We start from the raw sequence: 20,783 nt of genomic DNA on the forward strand, positions 1-20,783 counted from the left end.
ACTGGACTACTGTTAACATGTCATTATCTAGCCCTAAATGGACTACTGTTAACAGAGATCATTATCTAGCCCTAACTGGACTACTGTTAACAGAGATCATTATCTAGCCCTAACTGGACTACTGTTAACAGAGATCATTATCTAGCCCTAACTGGACTACTGTTAACAGAGATCATTATAAACAGAGACTATGGAACATTATCTAGCCCTAACTGGACTACTGTTAACATGTCATTATCTAGCCCTAACTGGACTACTGTTAACATGTCATTATCTAGCCCTAACTGGACTACTGTTAACATGTCATTATCTAGCCCTAACTGGACTACTGTTAACAGAGATCATTATCTAGCCCTAACTGGACTACTGTTAACAGAGATCATTATCTAGCCCTAACTGGACTACTGTTAACATGTCATTATCTAGCCCTAACTGGACTACTGTTAACAGACATCATTATCTAGCCCTAACTGGACTACTGTTAACAGACATCATTATCTAGCCCTAACTGGACTACTGTTAACAGAGATCATTATCTAGCCCTAACTGGACTACTGTTAACAGAGACATTATCTAGCCCTAACTGGACTACTGTTAACAGAGACATTATCTAGCCCTAACTGGACTACTGTTAACTGAGATCATTATCTAGCCCTAACTGGACTACTGTTAACATAGATCATTATCTAGCCCTAACTGGACTACTGTTAACATGTCATTATCTAGCCCTAAATGGACTACTGTTAACAGAGATCATTATCTAGCCCTAACTGGACTACTGTTAACAGGTCATTATCTAGCCCTAACTGGACTACTGTTAACAGAGATCATTATCTAGCCCTAACTGGACTACTGTTAACATGTCATTATCTAGCCCTAACTGGACTACTGTTAACAGAGATCATTATCTAGCCCTAACTGGACTACTGTTAACAGAGATCATTATCTAGCCCTAACTGGACTACTGTTAACAGAGATCATTATCTAGCCCTAACTGGACTACTGTTAACAGAGATCATTATCTAGCCCTAACTGGACTACTGTTAACAGAGATCATTATCTAGCCCTAACTGGACTACTGTTAACATGTCATTATCTAGCCCTAACTGGACTACTGTTAACATGTCATTATCTAGCCCTAACTGGACTACTGTTAACATGTCATTATCTAGCCCTAACTGGACTACTTTTAACATATCATTATCTAGCCCTAACTGGACTACTGTTAACAGAGATCATTATCTAGCCCTAACTGGACTACTGTTAACAGAGATCATTATCTAGCCCTAACTGGACTACTGTTAACATGTCATTATCTAGCCCTAACTGGACTACTGTTTACATGTCATTATCTAGCCCTAACTGGACTACTGTTAACAGAGATCATTATCTAGCCCTAACTGGACTACTGTTAACAGAGATCATTATCTAGCCCTAACTGGACTACTGTTTACATGTCAATATCTAGCCCTAACTGGACTACTGTTAACATGTCATTATCTAGCCCTAACTGGACTACTGTTAACATGTCATTATCTAGCCCTAACTGGACTACTGTTAACATGTCATTATCTAGCTCTAACTGGAATTCTGTTTACATGTCATTATCTAGCCCTAACTGGACTACTGTTAACAGAGATCATTATCTAGCCCTAACTGGACTACTGTTAACAGAGATCATTATCTAGCCCTAACTGGACTACTGTTAACATGTCATTATCTAGCCGTAACTGGACTACTGTTTACATGTCATTATCTAGCCCTAACTGGACTACTGTTAACCGAGATCATTATCTAGCCCTAACTGGACTACTGTTAACAGGTCATTATCTAGCCCTAACTGGACTACTGTTAACATGTCATTATCTAGCCCTAACTGGACTACTGTTAACATGTCATTATCTAGCCCTAACTGGACTATTGTTGACAGGTCATTATCTAGCCCTAACTGGACTACTGTTAACAGAGATCATTATCTAGCTCTAACTGGACTACTGTTAACAGGTCATTATCTAGCCCTAACTGGACTACTGTTAACAGAGATCATTATCTAGCCCTAACTGGACTACTGTTAACAGAGATCATTATCTAGCCCTAACTGGACTACTGTTTACATGTCATTATCTAGCCCTAACTGGACTACTGTTAACAGACATCATTATCTAGCCCTATCTGGACTACTGTTAACAGAGATCATTATCTAGCCCTAACTGGACTACTGTTAACAGACATCATTATCTAGCCCTAACTGGACTACTGTTAACATGTCATTATCTAGCCCTAACTGGACTACTGTTAACATGTCATTATCTAGCCCTAACTGGACTACTGTTAACATGTCATTATCTAGCCCTAACTGGACTACTGTTAACATGTCATTATCTAGCCCTAACTGGACTACTGTTAACAGACATCATTATCTAGCCCTAACTGGACTACTGTTAACAGAGATCATTATCATTATCAGTACTAGCCCTAACTGGACTACTGTTAACAGAGATCATTATCTAGCCCTAACTGGACTACTGTTAACAGAGATCATTATCTATCCCTAACTGGACTACTGTTAACATATCATTATCTAGCCCTAACTGGACTACTGTTAACATGTCATTATCTAGCCCTAACTGGACTACTGTTAACAGAGATCATTATCTAGCCCTAACTGGACTACTGTTAACAGAGATCATTATCTAGCCCTAACTGGACTACTGTTAACATGTCATTATCTAGCTCTAACTGGACTATTGTTGACAGGTCATTATCTAGCCCTAACTGGACTACTGTTAACATGTCATTATCTAGCTCTTAACTGGACTATTGTTGACAGGTCATTATCTAGCCCTAACTGGACTACTGTTAACATGTCATTATCTAGCTCTAACTGGACTACTGTTAACAGAGATCATTATCTAGCCCTAACTGGACTACTGTTAACAGAGATCATTATCTAGCCCTAACTGGACTACTGTTTACAGAGACATTATCTAGCCCTAACTGGACTACTGTTAACAGTGATCATTATCTAGCCCTAACTGGACTACTGTTAACAGAGATCATTATCTAGCCCTAACTGGACAACTGTTAACAGAGATCATTATCTTGCCCTAACTGGACTACTGTTAACAGAGATCAGTATCTAGCCCTAACTGGACTACTGTTAACATGTCATTATCTAGCCCTAACTGGACTACTGTTAACAGAGATCAGTATCTTGCCCTAACTGGACTACTGTTAACAGAGATCATTATCTAGCCCTAACTGGACTACTGTTAACATGTCATTATCTAGCCCTAACTGGACTACTGTTAACAGAGATCATTATCTAGCCCTAACTGGACTACTGTTTACAGAGACATTATCTAGCCCTAACTGGACTACTGTTAACAGACATCATTATCTAGCCCTAACTGGACTACTGTTAACAGAGATCATTATCTAGCCCTAACTGGACAACTGTTTACAGAGACACATGTCATTATCTAGCCCTAACTGGACTACTGTTAACAGAGATCATTATCTAGCCCTAACTGGACTACTGTTAACAGAGATCATTATCTTGCCCTAACTGGACTACTGTTAACATGTCATTATCTAGACCCTAACTGGACTACTGTTAACAGAGACATTATCTAGCCCTAACTGGACAACTGTTAACAGAGATCAGCATCTTGCCCTAACTGGACTACTGTTAACAGAGACATTATCTTGCCCTAACTGGACTACTGTTAACATGTCATTATCTAGCCCTAACTGGACTACTGTTTACATGTCATTATCTAGCCCTAACTGGACTACTGTTAACATGTCATTATCTAGCCCTAACTGGACTACTGTTAACATGTCATTATCTAGCCCTAACTGGACTACTGTTAACATGTCATTATCTAGCCCTAACTGGACTACTGTTAACATGTCATTATCTAGCCCTAACTGGACTACTGTTAACAGAGATCAGTATCTAGCCCTAACTGGACTACTGTTAACATGTCATTATCTAGCCCTAACTGGACATGTTAACATTATCTAGCCCTAACTGGACTACTGTTAACATGTCATTATCTAGCCCTAACTGGACTACTGTTAACAGTCATTATCTAGCCCTAACTGGACTACTGTTAACAGAGATCATTATCTAGCCCTAACTGGACAACTGTTAACATGTCATTATCTAGCCCTAACTGGACAACTGTTAACAGAGATCAGTATCTTGCCCTAACTGGACTACTGTTAACAGAGATCATTATCTATTTAACTATCTGCATTGACCCTTTTTGCAAACACTGTTTATTTACTCTTCATATACGCTGCTGCTGTTTATTATCTATCCTGTTTCCTAGTCACTTTATCCCTACCTACATGTACATATCTACCTCGACTACCTCGTAGCCCTGCACACTACCCCGTGTATATAGCCTCGTTACTCATTGACTTGGTACTGGTACCCTGTGTATATAGCCAAGTTATCTTTACTTATTGTGTATTTATTATTACTTTTATTATTGTATGTTATTACTTTTCTATTATTTTTCTATTTTCTCTCTCTGCATTGTGGGGAAGCATTTCACTGTTAGTCTACACCTGCTTACGAAGCATGTTACGAATAGAATTGGATTTGATTATTCCCATAGATTATAATGTAGTAGTGCTCTATGTAGAGGATAGGGAGCCATTTTGGAGGAAATAAATGTATAACGTAGATTTGACTTGGGCAAAGTCTATATAGTTGCCTATATAGTTCACTACTTTAGACCAGGGCCCATTAGGTAGTGCACTATATAGTGAATAGGGTGTCAATTGGGACACCCACTTGATTCTCATATGCAGTTTACCCACAATTCCCTTTTGTCTATTTACAAACGCATAAATATATATAATATTGCCCACAAGTAGGCATCATTTGTCCGTCCAAACAATTATACAAATAATAAACAATCATAACACACAATAAAATAACTTGTACACAAATATTTTTTTCTAAAATTATATATTCCTTTGGAGTTTGTTGATCTGGAGCAGTAATGGTGGTGTGGAGTAGAGCCCTGGGGGGAATGGAGCCTTAAGGGAGTAGAGCCCTGGGGGGAATGGAGCCTTAAGGGAGTAGAGCCCTGGGGGGAATGGAGCCTTAAGGGAGTAGAGCCCTGGGGGGAATGGAGCCTTAAGGGAGTAGAGCCCTGGGGGGAATGGAGCCTTAAGGGAGTAGAGCCCTGGGGGGAATGGAGCCGTAAGGGAGTAGAGCCCTGGGGGGAATGGAGCCTTAAGGGAGTAGAGCCCTGGGGGGAATGGAGCCTTAAGGGAGTAGAGCCCTGGGGGGAATGGAGCCTTAAGGGAGTAGAGCCGCTGTGGAATAGAGAGCTGGGACAGTAGAGCCCTAGGTGGAGTAGAACCCTCACCCTCAGGGGAGTACAGCCTTCAGAAGAGTAGAACCCTAAGGGAGTAAGGGAGTAGAGCCCTGGGGGGAATGGAGCCTTAAGGGAGTAGAGCCCTGGGGGGAATGGAGCCTTAAGGGAGTAGAGCCCTGGGGGGAATGGAGCCGTAAGGGAGTAGAGCCCTGGGGGGAATGGAGCCTTAAGGGAGTAGAGCCCTGGGGGGAATGGAGCCTTAAGGGAGTAGAGCCCTGGGGGGAATGGAGCCTTAAGGGAGTAGAGCCGCTGTGGAATAGAGAGCTGGGACAGTAGAGCCCTAGGTGGAGTAGAACCCTCACCCTCAGGGGAGTACAGCCTTCAGAAGAGTAGAACCCTCAGGATAGTCGAGCCCTAGGTGGAGTAGAACCCTCAGGACAGTAGAGCCCTAGGTGGAGTAGAACCCTTAGGACAGTAGAGCCCTAGGTGGAGTAGAACCCTTAGGACAGTAGAGCCCTAGGTGGAGTAGAACCCTCTGGACAGTAGAGACCTAGGTGGAATAGAGCCCTTGGGGAGTAGAGTCCTCGGGAGAGTAGAGCCCTCACCCTCAGAGTAGCTGAGCCCAGTAGAATAGAGTCTTCAGAATAGTAGAGCCCTAGGCGACTTCTCGGACAGTAGAACCCTGAGTGTCTTTAGTCAGGTGACGTCTCTGTAGCGCGGAGCCAGGTCATGGGGACAGGGCTCATTCAGGTCAGAGGCCCGCTTCACATCCTCTACACTCCTAGAGAGCTACTGGGTGTGCAGACAGTTATAGCACACGTAATAGCTCTCCAGGAGGAAGGTTGGCCACCCCTTCTCTTCACTAACATTCAAACCAAATGGAAATGAGAAAAGAGAGACGATCCCAGGTTTGTTGTCATCTAAGACTCTAGAACAAAGAGTGTTGACTTAGGACTCGGAGACCTACTCTGAGAGTGCTGAGTTAGGACTCAGGGGCCTGCTCTGAGAGGGAGTTGAGCAGGTTCTTGTAGGCGGGGGAGTTCATGTATCGGGGGTAGGAGTCTCTTTGCATCAGTGTGTAGATCTGCACCTGAGCATCAACGAAGGTCTGGGACGACGGCTCCAACATGTTCTTGTTGATCACCTCCCGAACACGGGAGTCCAGACTCACCTGGGGAAACACAGCATGAAGAGACTAGATACATATAATATCACATGAAGAAGAAGGAGGAGAAGTCTTACTCACCTCTTTGGGTGAGAGGATGGAGATGTAGTCCTCGTAGATGATTCGTGCCTTCTCCTCAATGGAGGTCTTGTTAGTTTCCTTGGTGAACTCATCACAAGCCAGCCAGAACAACATGTTCTCCTCACTGAACTCTGTACACAGGAACAACCTAAACGCCACTCGGCCAGCAGCGCACGACATCAGTCGGTCAAACGACTGGGCCCAGGAACGGACCTCCTCCAGAGTGGGAGGGGGGCTGCAGAAAACACTTACCAATCAGAGAAGAACAGCAGGCACCAGGTAAGGCACTAACACACTGGACTTACAGGGGCTGACACCATTTCACCAACACCAGGTACTAACACACTGGACTTACAGGGGCTGACACCGTTTCACTAACACCAGGTACTAACACACTGGACTTACAGGGCTGATACCGTTTCACTAACACCAGGTACTAACACACTGGACTTACAGGGGCTGACACCGTTTCACCAACACCAGGTACTAACACACTGGACTTACAGGGCTGACACCGTTTCACCAACACCAGGTACTAACACACTGGACTTACAGGGCTGACACCGTTTCACCAACACCAGGTACTAACACACTGGACTTACAGGGCTGACACACGACTTTCACCAACACCAGGTACTAACACACTGGACTTACAGGGCTGACACCGTTTCACCAACACCAGGTACTAACACACTGGACTTACAGGGGGCTGACACACTGGACTTTGACACCGTTTCACCAACACCAGGTACTAACACACTGGACTTACAGGGGCTGACACCGTTTCACCAACACCAGGTACTAACACACTGGACTTACAGGGCTGACACCGTTTCACCAACACCAGGTACTAACACACTGGACTTACAGGGCTGACACCGTTTCACCAACACCAGGTACTAACACACTGGACTTACAGGGCTGACACCGTTTCACCAACACCAGGTACTAACACACTGGACTTACAGGGGACTGACACCAGGTACTAACACACTGGACTTTTCACCAACACCAGGTACTAACACACTGGACTTACAGGGTACGTTTCACCAACACCAGGTACTAACACACTGGACTTACAGGGCTGACACCGTTTCACCAACACCAGGTACTAACACACTGGACTTACAGGGGCTCACCAACACCAGGACACCGTTTCACCAACACCAGGTACTAACACACTGGACTTACAGGGCTGACACCGTTTCACCAACACCAGGTACTAACACACTGGACTTTACAGGGCTGGACACAGGGCTGTTTCACCAACACCAGGTACTAACACACTGGACTTACAGGGCTGACACCGTTTCACCAACACCAGGTACTAACACACTGGACTTACAGGGCTGACACCGTTTCACCAACACCAGGTACTAACACACTGGACTTACAGGGCTGACACCGTTTCACCAACACCAGGTACTAACACACTGGACTTACAGGGCTGACACTGTTTCACCAACACCAGGTACTAACACACTGGACTTACAGGGCTGACACCGTTTCACCAACACCAGGTACTAACACACTGGACTTACAGGGGCTGACACCGTTTCACCAACACCAGGTCACCAACACAGGTACTAACACACTGGACTTACAGGGCTGACACCGTTTCACCAACACCAGGTACTAACACACTGGACTTACAGGGCTGACACCGTTTCACCAACACCAGGTACTAACACACTGGACTTACAGGGGCTGACACCGTTTCACCAACACCAGGTACTAACACACTGGACTTACAGGGCTGACACCGTTTCACCAACACCAGGTACTAACACACTGGACTTACAGGGCTGACACCGTTTCACCAACACCAGGTACTAACACACTGGACTTACAGGGCTGACACCGTTTCACCAACACCAGGTACTAACACACTGGACTTACAGGGCTGACACCGTTTCACCAACACCAGGTACTAACACACTGCTAGCCATTAAGCCCTTGATCAGTTATCCAATGCACTAATGCAGGGCTACAAACTTGGACTGGAGGTGAGCAACTCAACAGAACTCATCTTTCACATTCTCTACACAGGAATACTGCTGTGACTGACCTGTCCTCGCAGTCGGCCGTTCCCTCAGCCTTGAGGTCGTAGGACGCCCGCCGGTTCCTCTCCTCACGCTCCTCGTTCCTATAGGAGAGAACGGTGGGCAACAGGACAGAGATCAGACGACATCTAGTACTGAATATATATGATGTACCAGTCAGGAGGATACACATGTCTTCACTGACCCTATCAACCTAATAATGGTGCACATCCAGTCAACTGTGTGATGATATACTGTAGGGTGATGTACTGTAGTGTATTGTAGGGTGATGTACTGTAGGGTGATGTACTGTAGTGTATTGTAGGGGATATACTGTAGGGTGTTGTGTAGATGAAGGGTGCTGTGTAGATGTAGGGTGCTGTGTAGATGTAGGGTGCTGTGTAGATGTAGGGTGCTGTGTAGATGAAGGGGGCTGTGTAGATGAAGGGGGCTGTGTAGATGAAGGGTGCTGTGTAGATGAAGGGTGCTGTGTAGATGAAGGGTGCTGTGTAGATGAAGGGTGCTGTGTAGATGAAGGGTGCTGTGTAGATGAACTTGAACTGTAGGATGATGTACTGTAGTGTATTGTAGGACGATGTACTGTAGTGTATTGTAGGATGATGTACTGTAGTGTATTGTAGGGGGATGTACTGTAGTGTATTGTAGGACGATGTACTGTAGTGTATTGTAGGATGATGTACTGTAGTGTATTGTAGGATGATGTACTGTAGTGTATTGTAGGGGGATGTACTATAGTGTATTGTAGGGGGATGTACTGTAGGATGATGCACTGTAGGATGATGTACTATAGTGTATTGTAGGGGGATGTACTGTAGGATGATGTACTGTAGGATGATGTACTGTAGTGTATTGTAGGGGATGTACTGTAGTGTATTGTAGGGGGATGTACTGTAGTGTATTGTAGGATGATGCACTGTAGTGTATTGTAGTTGGATGTACTGTAGTGTATTGTAGGATGATGCACTGTAGTGTATTGTAGGATGATGCACTGTAGTGTATTGTAGGATGATGTAGTGTATTGTAGGGATGATGTACTGTAGTGTATTGTAGGGGATGTACTGTAGTGTATTGTAGGGGGATGTACTGTAGTGTATTGTAGGGGATGCACTATAGTGTATTGTAGGGGATGTACTGTAGTGTATTGTAGGATGATGCACTGTAGTGTATTGTAGGATGATGCACTGTAGTGTATTGTAGGATGATGTAGTGTATTGTAGGATGATGTACTGCAGTGTATTGTAGGGGGATGTACTGTAGTGTATTGTAGGGGATGTACTGTAGTGTATTGTAGGGGATGTACTGTAGTGTACTGTAGGATGATGTACTATAGTGTATTGTAGGGGGATGTACTCTAGTGTATTGTAGGATGATGTACTGTAGTGTATTGTAGGGGCATGTACTGTAGGATGATGTGTGATGTACTGTAGGATGATGTGCTGTAGTGTATTGCAGGGGGATGTACTGTAGTGTATTGTAGGGGGATGTACATTAGGGTGCTGTGCGATTATTTTATTTTTTTCACCTTTATTTAACCAGGTAGGCTAGTTGAGAACAAGTTCTCATTTACAACTGCGACCTGGCCAAGATAAAGCAAAGCAGTTCGACATATACAACAACACAGAGTTACACATGGAGTAAAACAAACATACAGTCAATAATACAGTAGAAAAATAAGTCTACATACAGTGTGAGAAAATGGGGTGAGATAAGGGAGGTAAAGGCAAAAAAAAGGCATTGGTTGCGAAGTAAATACAATATAGCAAGTAAAACACTGGAAGTAGAGAGAAATAATGGGGTGCAAAGGAGCAAAATAAATAAATACAGTAGGGGGAGAGGTAGTTGTTTGGGCTAAATTATAGGTGGGCTATGTACAGGTGCAGTAATCTGTGAGCTGCTCTGACAGCTGGTGCTGAAAGCTACTGAGGGAGATAAGTGTTTCCAGTTTCAGAGATTTTTGTAGTTCGTTCCAGTCATTGGCAGCAGAGAACTGGAAGGAGAGGCGGCCAAGGGAAGAATTGGTTTTGGGGGTGACCAGTGAGATATACCTGCTGGAGCGCGTGCTACGAGTGGGTGCTGCTATGGTGACCAGCGAGCTGAGATAAGGGGGGACTTTACCTAGCAGGGTCTTGTAGATGACCTGGAGCCAGTGGGTTTGGCGACGAGTATGAGGCGAGGGCCAGCCAACGAGAGCGTACAGGTCGCAGTGATGGATAGTATATGATAAATAATAATATATCCCATTTAGCAGACGCTTTTGTCCAAAGCGACTTACAAGTCGGCTGGGGCCACTACTTTTACATATGGGTGGTCCTAGCGGGAATCGAACCCACGACGCTTGGCGTTGCAAGCGCCATGCTCTACCGACTGAGCCACACAGGGCTTTGGTGACAAAACAGATGGCACTGTGATAGACTGCATCCAATGTATTGCGTAGGGTATTGGAGGCTATTTTGTAAATGACATTGTCGAAGTCGAGGATCGGCAGGATGTTTTACAAGGGTATGTTTGGCAGCATGAGTGAAGGATGCTTTGCTGCGAAATAGGAAGCCGATTCTAGATTTAACTTTGGATTGGAGATGTTTGATGTGAGTCTGGAAGGAGAGTTTACAGTCTAACCAGACAGCTAGGTATTTGTAGTTGTCCACATATTCTAAGTTAGAACCGTCCAGAGTAGTGATGTTGGACGGGCGGGCAGTTGCAGGCAGCGATCGGTTGAAGTGCATGCATTTAGTTTTACTTGTATTTTAGAGCAATTGTTGGCCACGGAAGGAGAGTTGTATGGCATTGAAATTCGTCTGGAGGTTTGTTAACACATTGTCCAAAGAAGGGCCAGAAGTATACAGAATGGTGTCATCTGCGTAGAGGTGGATCAGAGAATTGCCAGCAGCAAGAGCGACATCATTGATGTATACAGAGAAGAGAGTCGGTCCAAGAATTGAACCCTGAGGCACCCCCATAGAGACAGCCAGAGGCCCGGACAACAGGCCCTCCGATTTGACACACTGAACTCTATCTCTACTCTCTCTAAGTAGTTGGTTTACCAGGCGAGGCAATCATTTGAGAAGCCAAGGCTATCGAGTCTGCCGATGAGGATGTGGTAATTGACAGAGTCGAAAGCTTTGGCCAGATCAATGAATACGGCTGCACAGTATTGTCTCTTATCGATGGCGGTTAAGATATCGTTTAGGACCTTGAGGTGTGGCTGAGGTGCACCCATGACCAGCTCTGAAACCAGATTGCATAGGGGAGAAGGTATGGTGGGATTCGAAATGGTCGGTAATCTGTTTGTTGACTTGGCTTTCGAAGACCTTAGAAAGGCAGGGTAGGATAGATATAGGTCTGTAGCAGTTTGGGTCAAGAGTGTTCCCCCCTTTGAAGAGGGGGATGACCGCAGCTGCTTTCCAAACTTTGGGAATCTCAGACGACACGAAAGAGAGGTTGAACAGGCTGGTAATAGGGGTTGCAACCATTTCTGCAGATAATTTTAGATTTGTAGGGGTCCAGATTTTGCAGCTCTTTTAGAACATCATCTGACTGGATTTGGGAGAAATGGGGAAATGGGGAAGGCTTGGGCGAAGGCTTGGGCGAGTTGCTGTGGGGGGGGTGCAGTGCTGTTGACCAGGGTAGGGGTAGCCAGGTGGAAAGCATGGCCAGCCGTAGAAAAATGCTTATTGAAATTCTCAATTATAGTGGATTTATCAGTGGTGACAGTGTTTCCTATCTTCAGTGCAGTGGGCAGCTGGGAGGAGGTGTTCTTATTCTCCATGTACTTTACAGTGTCCCAGAACTTTTTTGAGTTTGTGTTGCAGGAAAAAGCTTGAAAAAGTTAGCCTTGGCTCTTCTAACTGCCTGTGTATATTGGATTCTAGCTTCTCTGAAAAGTTGCATATCAAGGGGGCTGTTCGATGCTAATGCAGAATGCCATGTTTTTGTGCTGGTCAAGGGCAGTCGGGTCTGGAGAGAACCAAGGGCTATATCTGTTCCTGGTTCTACATTTCTTGAATGGAGCATGCTTATACTTATTGATGATGAACTATAGGGTGATGTGTAGATGAACAGTGATGTACTGTAGTGTATTGTAGGGGGATGTACTGCAGTGTATTGTATTGTAGGGGATGTACTGTAGTGTATTGTAGGGGGATGTACTGTAGTGTATTGTAGGGGGTATACTGTAGTGTATTGTATTGTAGGGAATGTACTGTAGTGTATTGTAGGGGGATATACTGTAATGTATTGTATTGTAGGGGATGTACTGTAGTGTATTGTATTGTAGGGGGTGTACTGTATTGTATTGTAGGGGGATATACTGTAATGTATTGTAGGGGGATATACTGTAGTGTATTGTAGGGGATGTACTGTAGGATGACGTATTGTAGGATGATGTACTGTAGGGTGTTGTGTGATATACTGTAGTGTAATGTACATTAGGGTGTTGTATGATTCATAATTGTTTTACATTTATTTAACTAGGCAAGTCAGTGAAGAACAAATTCTAATTTTCTATGACGGCCTAGGAACGGTGGTTTAACTGCCTTGTTCAGGGGCAGAAAGGCAGATTTTTACCTTGTCAGCTCGGGGATTCGATCTTGCAACCTTTCGGTTACTAGTCCAACGCTCTAACCACTAGGCTAGCTGCCGCCCCTATGATGTGTAGATGTAGGGTTATGTACTGTAGGGTGCTGTGTGATGTAGGGTGCTGTACTGTAGGGTGCTGTGGGATGTAGGGTGCTGTGTAGGTGTAGGGTGCTGTATTGTAGGGTGCTGTGTGATGTAGGGTGCTGTACTGTAGGGTGCTGTGTGATGTAGGGTGCTGTGTAGGTGTAGGGTGATGTACTGTAGGGTGCTGTGTGATGTAGGGTGCTGTGTAGGTGTAGGGTGATGTACTGTAGGGTGCTGTGTGATGTAGGGTGCTGTACTGTAGGGTGCTGTGTGATGTAGGGTGCTGTACTGTAGGGTGCTGTGTGACGTAGGGTGCTGTGTAGGTGTAGGGTGATGTACTGTAGGGTGCTGTGTGATGTAGGGTGCTGTGTAGGTGTAGGGTGATGTACTGTAGGGTGCTGTGTGATGTAGGGTGCTGTACTGTAGGGTGCTGTGTGATGTAGGGTGCTGTACTGTAGGGTGCTGTGTGACGTAGGGTGCTGTGTAGGTGTAGGGTGATGTACTGTAGGGTGCTGTGTGATGTAGGGTGCTGTGTAGGTGTAGGGTGCTGTACTGTAGGGTGCTGTGTGATGTAGGGTGCTGTACTGTAGGGTGCTGTGTGACGTAGGGTGCTGTGTAGGTGTAGGGTGATGTACTGTAGGGTGCTGTGTGATGTAGGGTGCTGTACTGTAGGGTGCTGTGTAGGTGTAGGGTGATGTACTGTAGGGTGCTGTGTGATGTAGGGTGCTGTACTGTAGGGTGCTGTGTGGAGGAAGGGTGCTGTGTGATGAAGTGTGATATGAAGGTGTAGGGTGATGTACTGTAGGGTGCTGTGTGACGTAGTGAGCTGTGTAGGTGTAGGGTGCTGTACTGTAGGGTGCTGTACTGTAGGGTGCTGTACTGTAGGGTGCTGTACTGTAGGGTGCTGTACTGTAGGGTGCTGTACTGTAGGGTGCTGTACTGTAGGGTGCTGTGTAGGTGTAGGGTGATGTACTGTAGGGTGCTGTACTGTAGGGTGCTGTGTAGGTTTAGGGTGCTGTACTGTAGGGTGCTGTACTGTAGGGTGCTGTACTGTAGGGTGCTGTACTGTAGGGTGCTGTACTGTAGGGTGCTGTGTAGGTGTAGGGTGATGTACTGTAGGGTGATGTACTCTAGGGTGCTGTGTAGGTTTAGGGTGCTGTACTGTAGGGTGCTGTACTGTAGGGTGCTGTACTGTAGGGTGCTGTGTAGGTTTAAGGTGCTGTACTGTAGGGTGATGTACTCTAGGGTGCTGTGTAGGTGTAGGGTGCTGTACTGTAGGGTGCTGTACTGTAGGGTGCTGTACTGTAGGGTGCTGTGTAGGTTTAGGGTGCTGTACTGTAGGGTGATGTACTCTAGGGTGCTGTGTAGGTTTAGGGTGCTGTACTGTAGGGTGATGTACTATAGGGTGCTGTACTGTAGGGTGATGTACTGTAGTGTACTGTAGGGGAATGTACTGAAGTGTGCTGTACTGTAGAGTGATGTACTGTAGTGTGCTGTACTGTAGGGTGATGTACTGTAGGGTGATGTACTATAGGGTGCTGTGTAGGTGTAGGGTGCTGCACTGTAGGGTGATGTACTGTAGTGTATTGTAGGGGAATGTACTGAAGTGTGCTGTATTGTAGGATGATGTACTGTAGTGTGCTGTACTGTAGGGTGATGTACTGTAGGGTGATGTGCTGTGTAGATGTAGGATGATGTATTGTAGGGTGATGTACTATAGGGTGCTGTACTGTAGGGTGATGTACTGTAGTGTACTGTAGGGTGATGTACTATAGGGTGCTGTGTAGGTGTAGGGTGATGTACTGTAGGGTGCTGTACTGTAGGGTGATGTACTATAGGGTGCTGTACTGTAGGGTGATGTACTATAGGGTGCTGTGTAGGTGTAGGGTGCTGTACTCTAGGGTGCTGTACTGTAGGGTGATGTACTGTAGGGTGCTGTACTGTAGGGTGATGTACTATAGGGTGCTGTGTAGGTGTAGGGTGCTGTACTGTAGGGTGCTGTGTAGGTGTAGGGTGTGTACTGTACTGTAGGGTGCTGTACTGTAGGGTGATGTACTATAGGGTGCTGTGTAGGTGTAGGGTGCTGTACTGTAGGGTGATGTACTATAGGGTGCTGTACTGTAGGGTGCTGTGTAGATGTAGGATGATGTACTGTAGTGTACTGTAGGGTGATGTACTGAAGTGTATTGTAGGATGATGTACTGTAGTGTGCTGTACTGTAGGGTGATGTACTGTAGGGTGATGTGCTGTGTAGATGTAGGATGATGTATTGTAGGATGATGTACTGTAGGATGATGTACTGTAGGGTGATGTACTGTAGGGTGCTGTGTGATGTAGGGTGCTGTACTGTAGGGTGCTGTGTGGAGGAAGGGTGCTGTGTGATGAAGTGTGATATGAAGGTGTAGGGTGATGTACTGTAGGGTGCTGTGTGACGTAGTGAGCTGTGTAGGTGTAGGGTGATGTACTGTAGGGTGCTGTACTGTAGGGTGCTGTACTGTAGGGTGCTGTACTGTAGGGTGCTGTACTGTAGGGTGATGTACTGTAGGGTGCTGTGTAGTTGTAGGGTGATGTACTGTAGGGTGCTGTACTGTAGGGTGCTGTGTAGGTTTAGGGTGCTGTACTGTAGGGTGCTGTACTGTAGGGTGCTGTACTGTAGGGTGCTGTACTGTAGGGTGCTGTACTGTAGGGTGCTGTGTAGGTGTAGGGTGATGTACTGTAGGGTGATGTACTGTGCTGTGTAGGTTTAGGGTGCTGTACTGTAGGGTGCTGTACTGTAGGGTGCTGTACTGTAGGGTGCTGTGTAGGTTTAAGGTGCTGTACTGTAGGGTGATGTACTCTAGGGTGCTGTGTAGGTGTAGGGTGCTGTACTGTAGGGTGCTGTACTGTAGGGTGCTGTACTGTAGGGTGCTGTGTAGGTTTCGGGTGCTGTACTGTAGGGTGATGTACTCTAGGGTGCTGTGTAGGTTTAGGGTGCTGTACTGTAGGGTGATGTACTGTAGGGTGCTGTGTAGGTGTAGGGTGCTGTACTGTAGGGTGATGTACTATAGGGTGCTGTACTGTAGGGTGATGTACTGTAGTGTACTGTAGGGGAATGTACTGAAGTGTGCTGTACTGGAGTGATGTACTGTAGTGTGCTGTACTGTAGGGTGATGTACTGTAGGGTGATGTACTATAGGGTGCTGTGTAGGTGTAGGGTGCTGCACTGTAGGGGATGTACTGTAGTGTATTGTAGGGAATGTACTGAAGTGTGCTGTATTGTAGGATGATGTACTGTAGTGTGCTGTACTGTAGGGTGATGTACTGTAGGGTGATGTGCTGTGTAGATGTAGGATGATGCATTGTAGGGTGATGTAATATAGGGTGCTGTACTGTAGGGTGATGTACTGTAGTGTACTGTAGGGTGATGTACTATAGGGTGCTGTGTAGGTGTAGGGTGCTGTACTGTAGGGTGCTGTACTGTAGGGTGCTGTACTGTAGGGTGCTGTACTGTAGGGTGATGTACTATAGGGTGCTGTACTGTAGGGTGATGTACTATAGGGTGCTGTGTAGGTGTAGGGTGCTGTACTCTAGGGTGCTGTACTGTAGGGTGCTGTACTGTAGGGTGCTGTACTGTAGGGTGATGTACTATAGGGTGCTGTGTAGGTGTAGGGTGCTGTACTCTAGGGTGCTGTGTAGGTGTAGGGTGCTGTACTGTAGGGTGCTGTACTGTAGGGTGCTGTACTGTAGGGTGCTGTACTGTAGGGTGCTGTACTGTAGGGTGATGTACTATAGGGTGCTGTGTAGGTGTAGGGTGCTGTACTCTAGGGTGCTGTGTAGGTGTAGGGTGCTGTACTGTAGGGTGCTGTACTGTAGGGTGCTGTACTGTAGGGTGATGTACTATAGGGTGCTGTGTAGGTGTAGGGTGCTGTACTGTAGGGTGATGTACTATAGGGTGCTGTACTGTAGGGTGCTGTGTAGATGTAGGATGATGTACTGTAGTGTACTGTAGGGTGATGTACTGAAGTGTATTGTAGGATGATGTACTGTAGTGTGCTGTACTGTAGGGTGATGTACTGTAGGGTGATGTGCTGTGTAGATGTAGGATGATGTATTGTAGGATGATGTACTGTAGGATGATGTACTGTAGGGTTATGTACTGTAGGGTGCTGTGTAGATGTAGGATAATGTACTGTAGGGTGCTGTGTAGATGTAGGATGATGTACTGTAGGATGATGTACTGTAGGGTTATGTACTGTAGGGTGCTGTGTAGATGTAGGATAATGTACGGTAGGGTGCTGTGTAGATGTAGGATAATGTACTGTAGGGTGCTGTACTGTAGGGTGATGTACTGTAGGGTGCTGTACTGTAGGGTGCTGTACTGTAGGGTGCTGTGTAGGTTTAGGGTGCTGTACTGTAGAGTGCTGTGTAGATGTAGGATGATGTACTGTAGGATTATGTACTGTAGGGTTATGTACTGTAGGGTGCTGTGTAGATGTAGGATAATGTACGGTAGGGTGCTGTGTAGATGTAGGAGAATGTACTGTAGGGTGCTGTGTAGATGTAGGGTGACGTACTGTAGGGTGATGTACTGTAGGGTGCTGTACTGTAGGGTGCTGTACTGTAGGGTGCTGTGTAGATGTAGGGTGACGTACTGTAGGGTGCTGTACTGTAGGGTGCTGTACTGTAGGGTGCTGTGTAGGTGTAGGGTGATGTACTGTAGGGTGCTGTACTGTAGGGTGCTGTACTCTAGGGTGCTGTGTAGGTGTAGGGTGCTGTACTGTAGGGTGCTGTACTGTAGGGTGCTGTGCTGTAGGGTGCTGTACTGTAGGGTGATGTGCTGTGTAGATGTAGGATGATGTATTTTAGGATGATGTACTGTAGGGTGCTGTGTAGATGTAGGATGATGTACTGTAGGATGATGTACTGTAGGATGATGTACTGTAGGGTGCTGTGTAGATGTAGGATGATGTACTGTAGGATGATGTACTGTAGGATGATGTACTGTAGGGTGCTGTGTAGATGTAGGATGATGTACTGTAGGGTGCTGTGTAGATGTAGGGTGATGTACTGTAGGATGATGTACTGTAGGGTTATGTACTGTAGGGTGCTGTGTATATGTAGGATAATGTACTGTAGGGTGCTGTGTAGATGTAGGGTGATGTACTGTAGGGTGCTGTACTGTAGGATGCTGTACTGTAGGGTGCTGTGTAGGGTGATGTACTGTAGGGTGCTGTACTGTAGGGTGCTGTACTCTAGGGTGCTGTACTGTAGGGTGCTGTGTAGGGTGCTGTACTGTAGGGTGATGTACTGTAGGGTGCTGTACTGTAGGGTGCTGTACTGTAGGGTGCTGTGTAGGGTGATGTACTGTAGGGTGATGTACTGTAGGGTGATGTACTGTAGGGTGCTGTACTGTAGGGTGCTGTACTGTAGGGTGCTGTACTCTAGGGTGCTGTGTAGGTGTAGGGTGATGTACTGTAGGGTGCTGTACTGTAGGGTGCTGTACTCTAGGGTGCTGTGTAGGTGTAGGGTGCTGTACTGTAGGGTGCTGTACTGTAGGGTGCTGTACTGTAGGGTGCTGTACTGTAGGGTGCTGTACTGTAGGGTGCTGTGTAGGTGTAGGGTGCTGTACTGTAGGGTGATGTACTGTAGGGTGATGTACTGTAGGGTGCTGTGTAGGTGTAGGGTGCTGTACTATAGGGTGCTGTACTGTAGTGTGATGTACTGTAGTGTATTGTAGGGGAATGTACTGAAGTGTGCTGTACTGTAGGGTGATGTACTGTAGGGTGATGTACTATAGGGTGCTGTGTAGGTGTAGGGTGCTGTACTGTAGGGTGATGTACTGTAGGGTGATGTACTGTAGGGTGCTGTGTAGGTGTAGGGTGCTGTACTGTAGGGTGATGTACTATAGGGTGCTGTACTGTAGGGTGATGTACTGTAGTGTATTGTAGGGGAATGTACTGAAGTGTGCTGTACTGTAGGGGGATGTACTGTAGTGTGCTGTACTGTAGGGTGATGTACTGTAGGGTGATGTACTATAGTGTATTGTAGGGGTGTACTGAAGTGTGCTGTATTGTAGGATGATGTACTGTAGTGTGTGTACTGTAGGATGATGTACTGAAGTGTGCTGTATTGTAGGATGATGTACTGTAGGATGATGTACTGTAGGGTGATGTAGATGTAGGGTGATGTGCTGTGTAGATGTAGGATGATGTACTGTAGGATGATGTACTGTAGGGTTATGTACTGTAGGGTGCTGTGTATATGTAGGATAATGTACTGTAGGGTGCTGTGTAGATGTAGGGTGATGTACTGTAGGGTGCTGTACTGTAGGATGCTGTACTGTAGGGTGCTGTGTAGGGTGATGTACTGTAGGGTGCTGTACTGTAGGGTGCTGTACTCTAGGGTGCTGTACTGTAGGTGTAGGGTGATGTACTGTAGGGTGATGTACTGTAGGGTGCTGTACTGTAGGGTGCTGTACTGTAGGGTGCTGTGTAGGGTGATGTACTGTAGGGTGATGTACTGTAGGGTGATGTACTGTAGGGTGCTGTACTGTAGGGTGCTGTACTGTAGGGTGCTGTACTCTAGGGTGCTGTGTAGGTGTAGGGTGATGTACTGTAGGGTGCTGTACTGTAGGGTGCTGTACTCTAGGGTGCTGTGTAGGTGTAGGGTGCTGTACTGTAGGGTGATGTACTGTAGGGTGATGTACTGTAGGGTGCTGTACTGTAGGGTGCTGTGTAGGTGTAGGGTGCTGTACTGTAGGGTGATGTACTGTAGGGTGATGTACTGTAGGGTGCTGTGTAGGTGTAGGGTGCTGTACTATAGGGTGCTGTACTGTGGTGTGATGTACTGTAGTGTATTGTAGGGAATGTACTGAAGTGTGCTGTACTGTAGGGTGATGTACTGTAGGGTGATGTACTATAGGGTGCTGTGTAGGTGTAGGGTGATGTACTGTAGGGTGATGTACTGTAGGGTGATGTACTGTAGGGTGCTGTGTATATGTAGGGTGCTGTACTGTAGGGTGATGTACTATAGGGTGCTGTACTGTAGGGTGATGTACTGTAGTGTATTGTAGGGAATGTACTGAAGTGTGCTGTACTGTAGGGGATGTACTGTAGTGTGCTGTACTGTAGGGTGATGTACTGTAGGGTGATGTACTATAGTGTATTGTAGGGGAATGTACTGAAGTGTGCTGTATTGTAGGATGATGTACTGTAGGTGCTGTACTGTAGGATGATGTACTGTAGTGTGCTGTACTGTAGGGTGATGTACTGTAGGGTGGTGCTGTGTAGATGTAGGATGATGTATTGTAGGGTGATGTACTATAGGGTGCTGTACTGTAGGGTGATGTACTGTAGTGTACTGTAGGGTGATGTACTGTAGGGTGATGTACTATAGGGTGCTGTACTATAGGGTGCTGTGTAGGTGTAGGGTGCTGCACTGTAGGGTGATGTACTGTAGTGTATGTACTGTGTACTGAAGTGTGCTGTATTGTAG

General features: G+C 46.0%; 1 protein-coding gene across 1 annotated transcript in view; it reads right to left on the reverse strand.

The window, feature by feature from the left end:
- Positions 1-4,702: 4,702 nt before the first annotated feature.
- Positions 4,703-20,783, reverse strand: part of rgs20 (regulator of G protein signaling 20) — a 28,133-nt gene continuing 12,052 nt past the window's right edge. The window contains exons 3-5 of the mRNA XM_064927012.1: positions 8,657-8,734; positions 6,589-6,823; positions 4,703-6,513 (exon numbers count right to left, since the gene is read on the reverse strand). Of these exons, the coding sequence (XP_064783084.1) occupies positions 6,325-6,513; positions 6,589-6,823; positions 8,657-8,734 (502 nt within the window). The 3' untranslated portion in view covers positions 4,703-6,324. The remainder of the gene's footprint in view (positions 6,514-6,588; positions 6,824-8,656; positions 8,735-20,783) is intronic.

Source organism: Oncorhynchus masou, chromosome 3, assembly GCF_036934945.1.
Source record: "Oncorhynchus masou masou isolate Uvic2021 chromosome 3, UVic_Omas_1.1, whole genome shotgun sequence".
In the NCBI taxonomy this organism is placed as follows: Eukaryota; Metazoa; Chordata; class Actinopteri; order Salmoniformes; family Salmonidae; genus Oncorhynchus; species Oncorhynchus masou.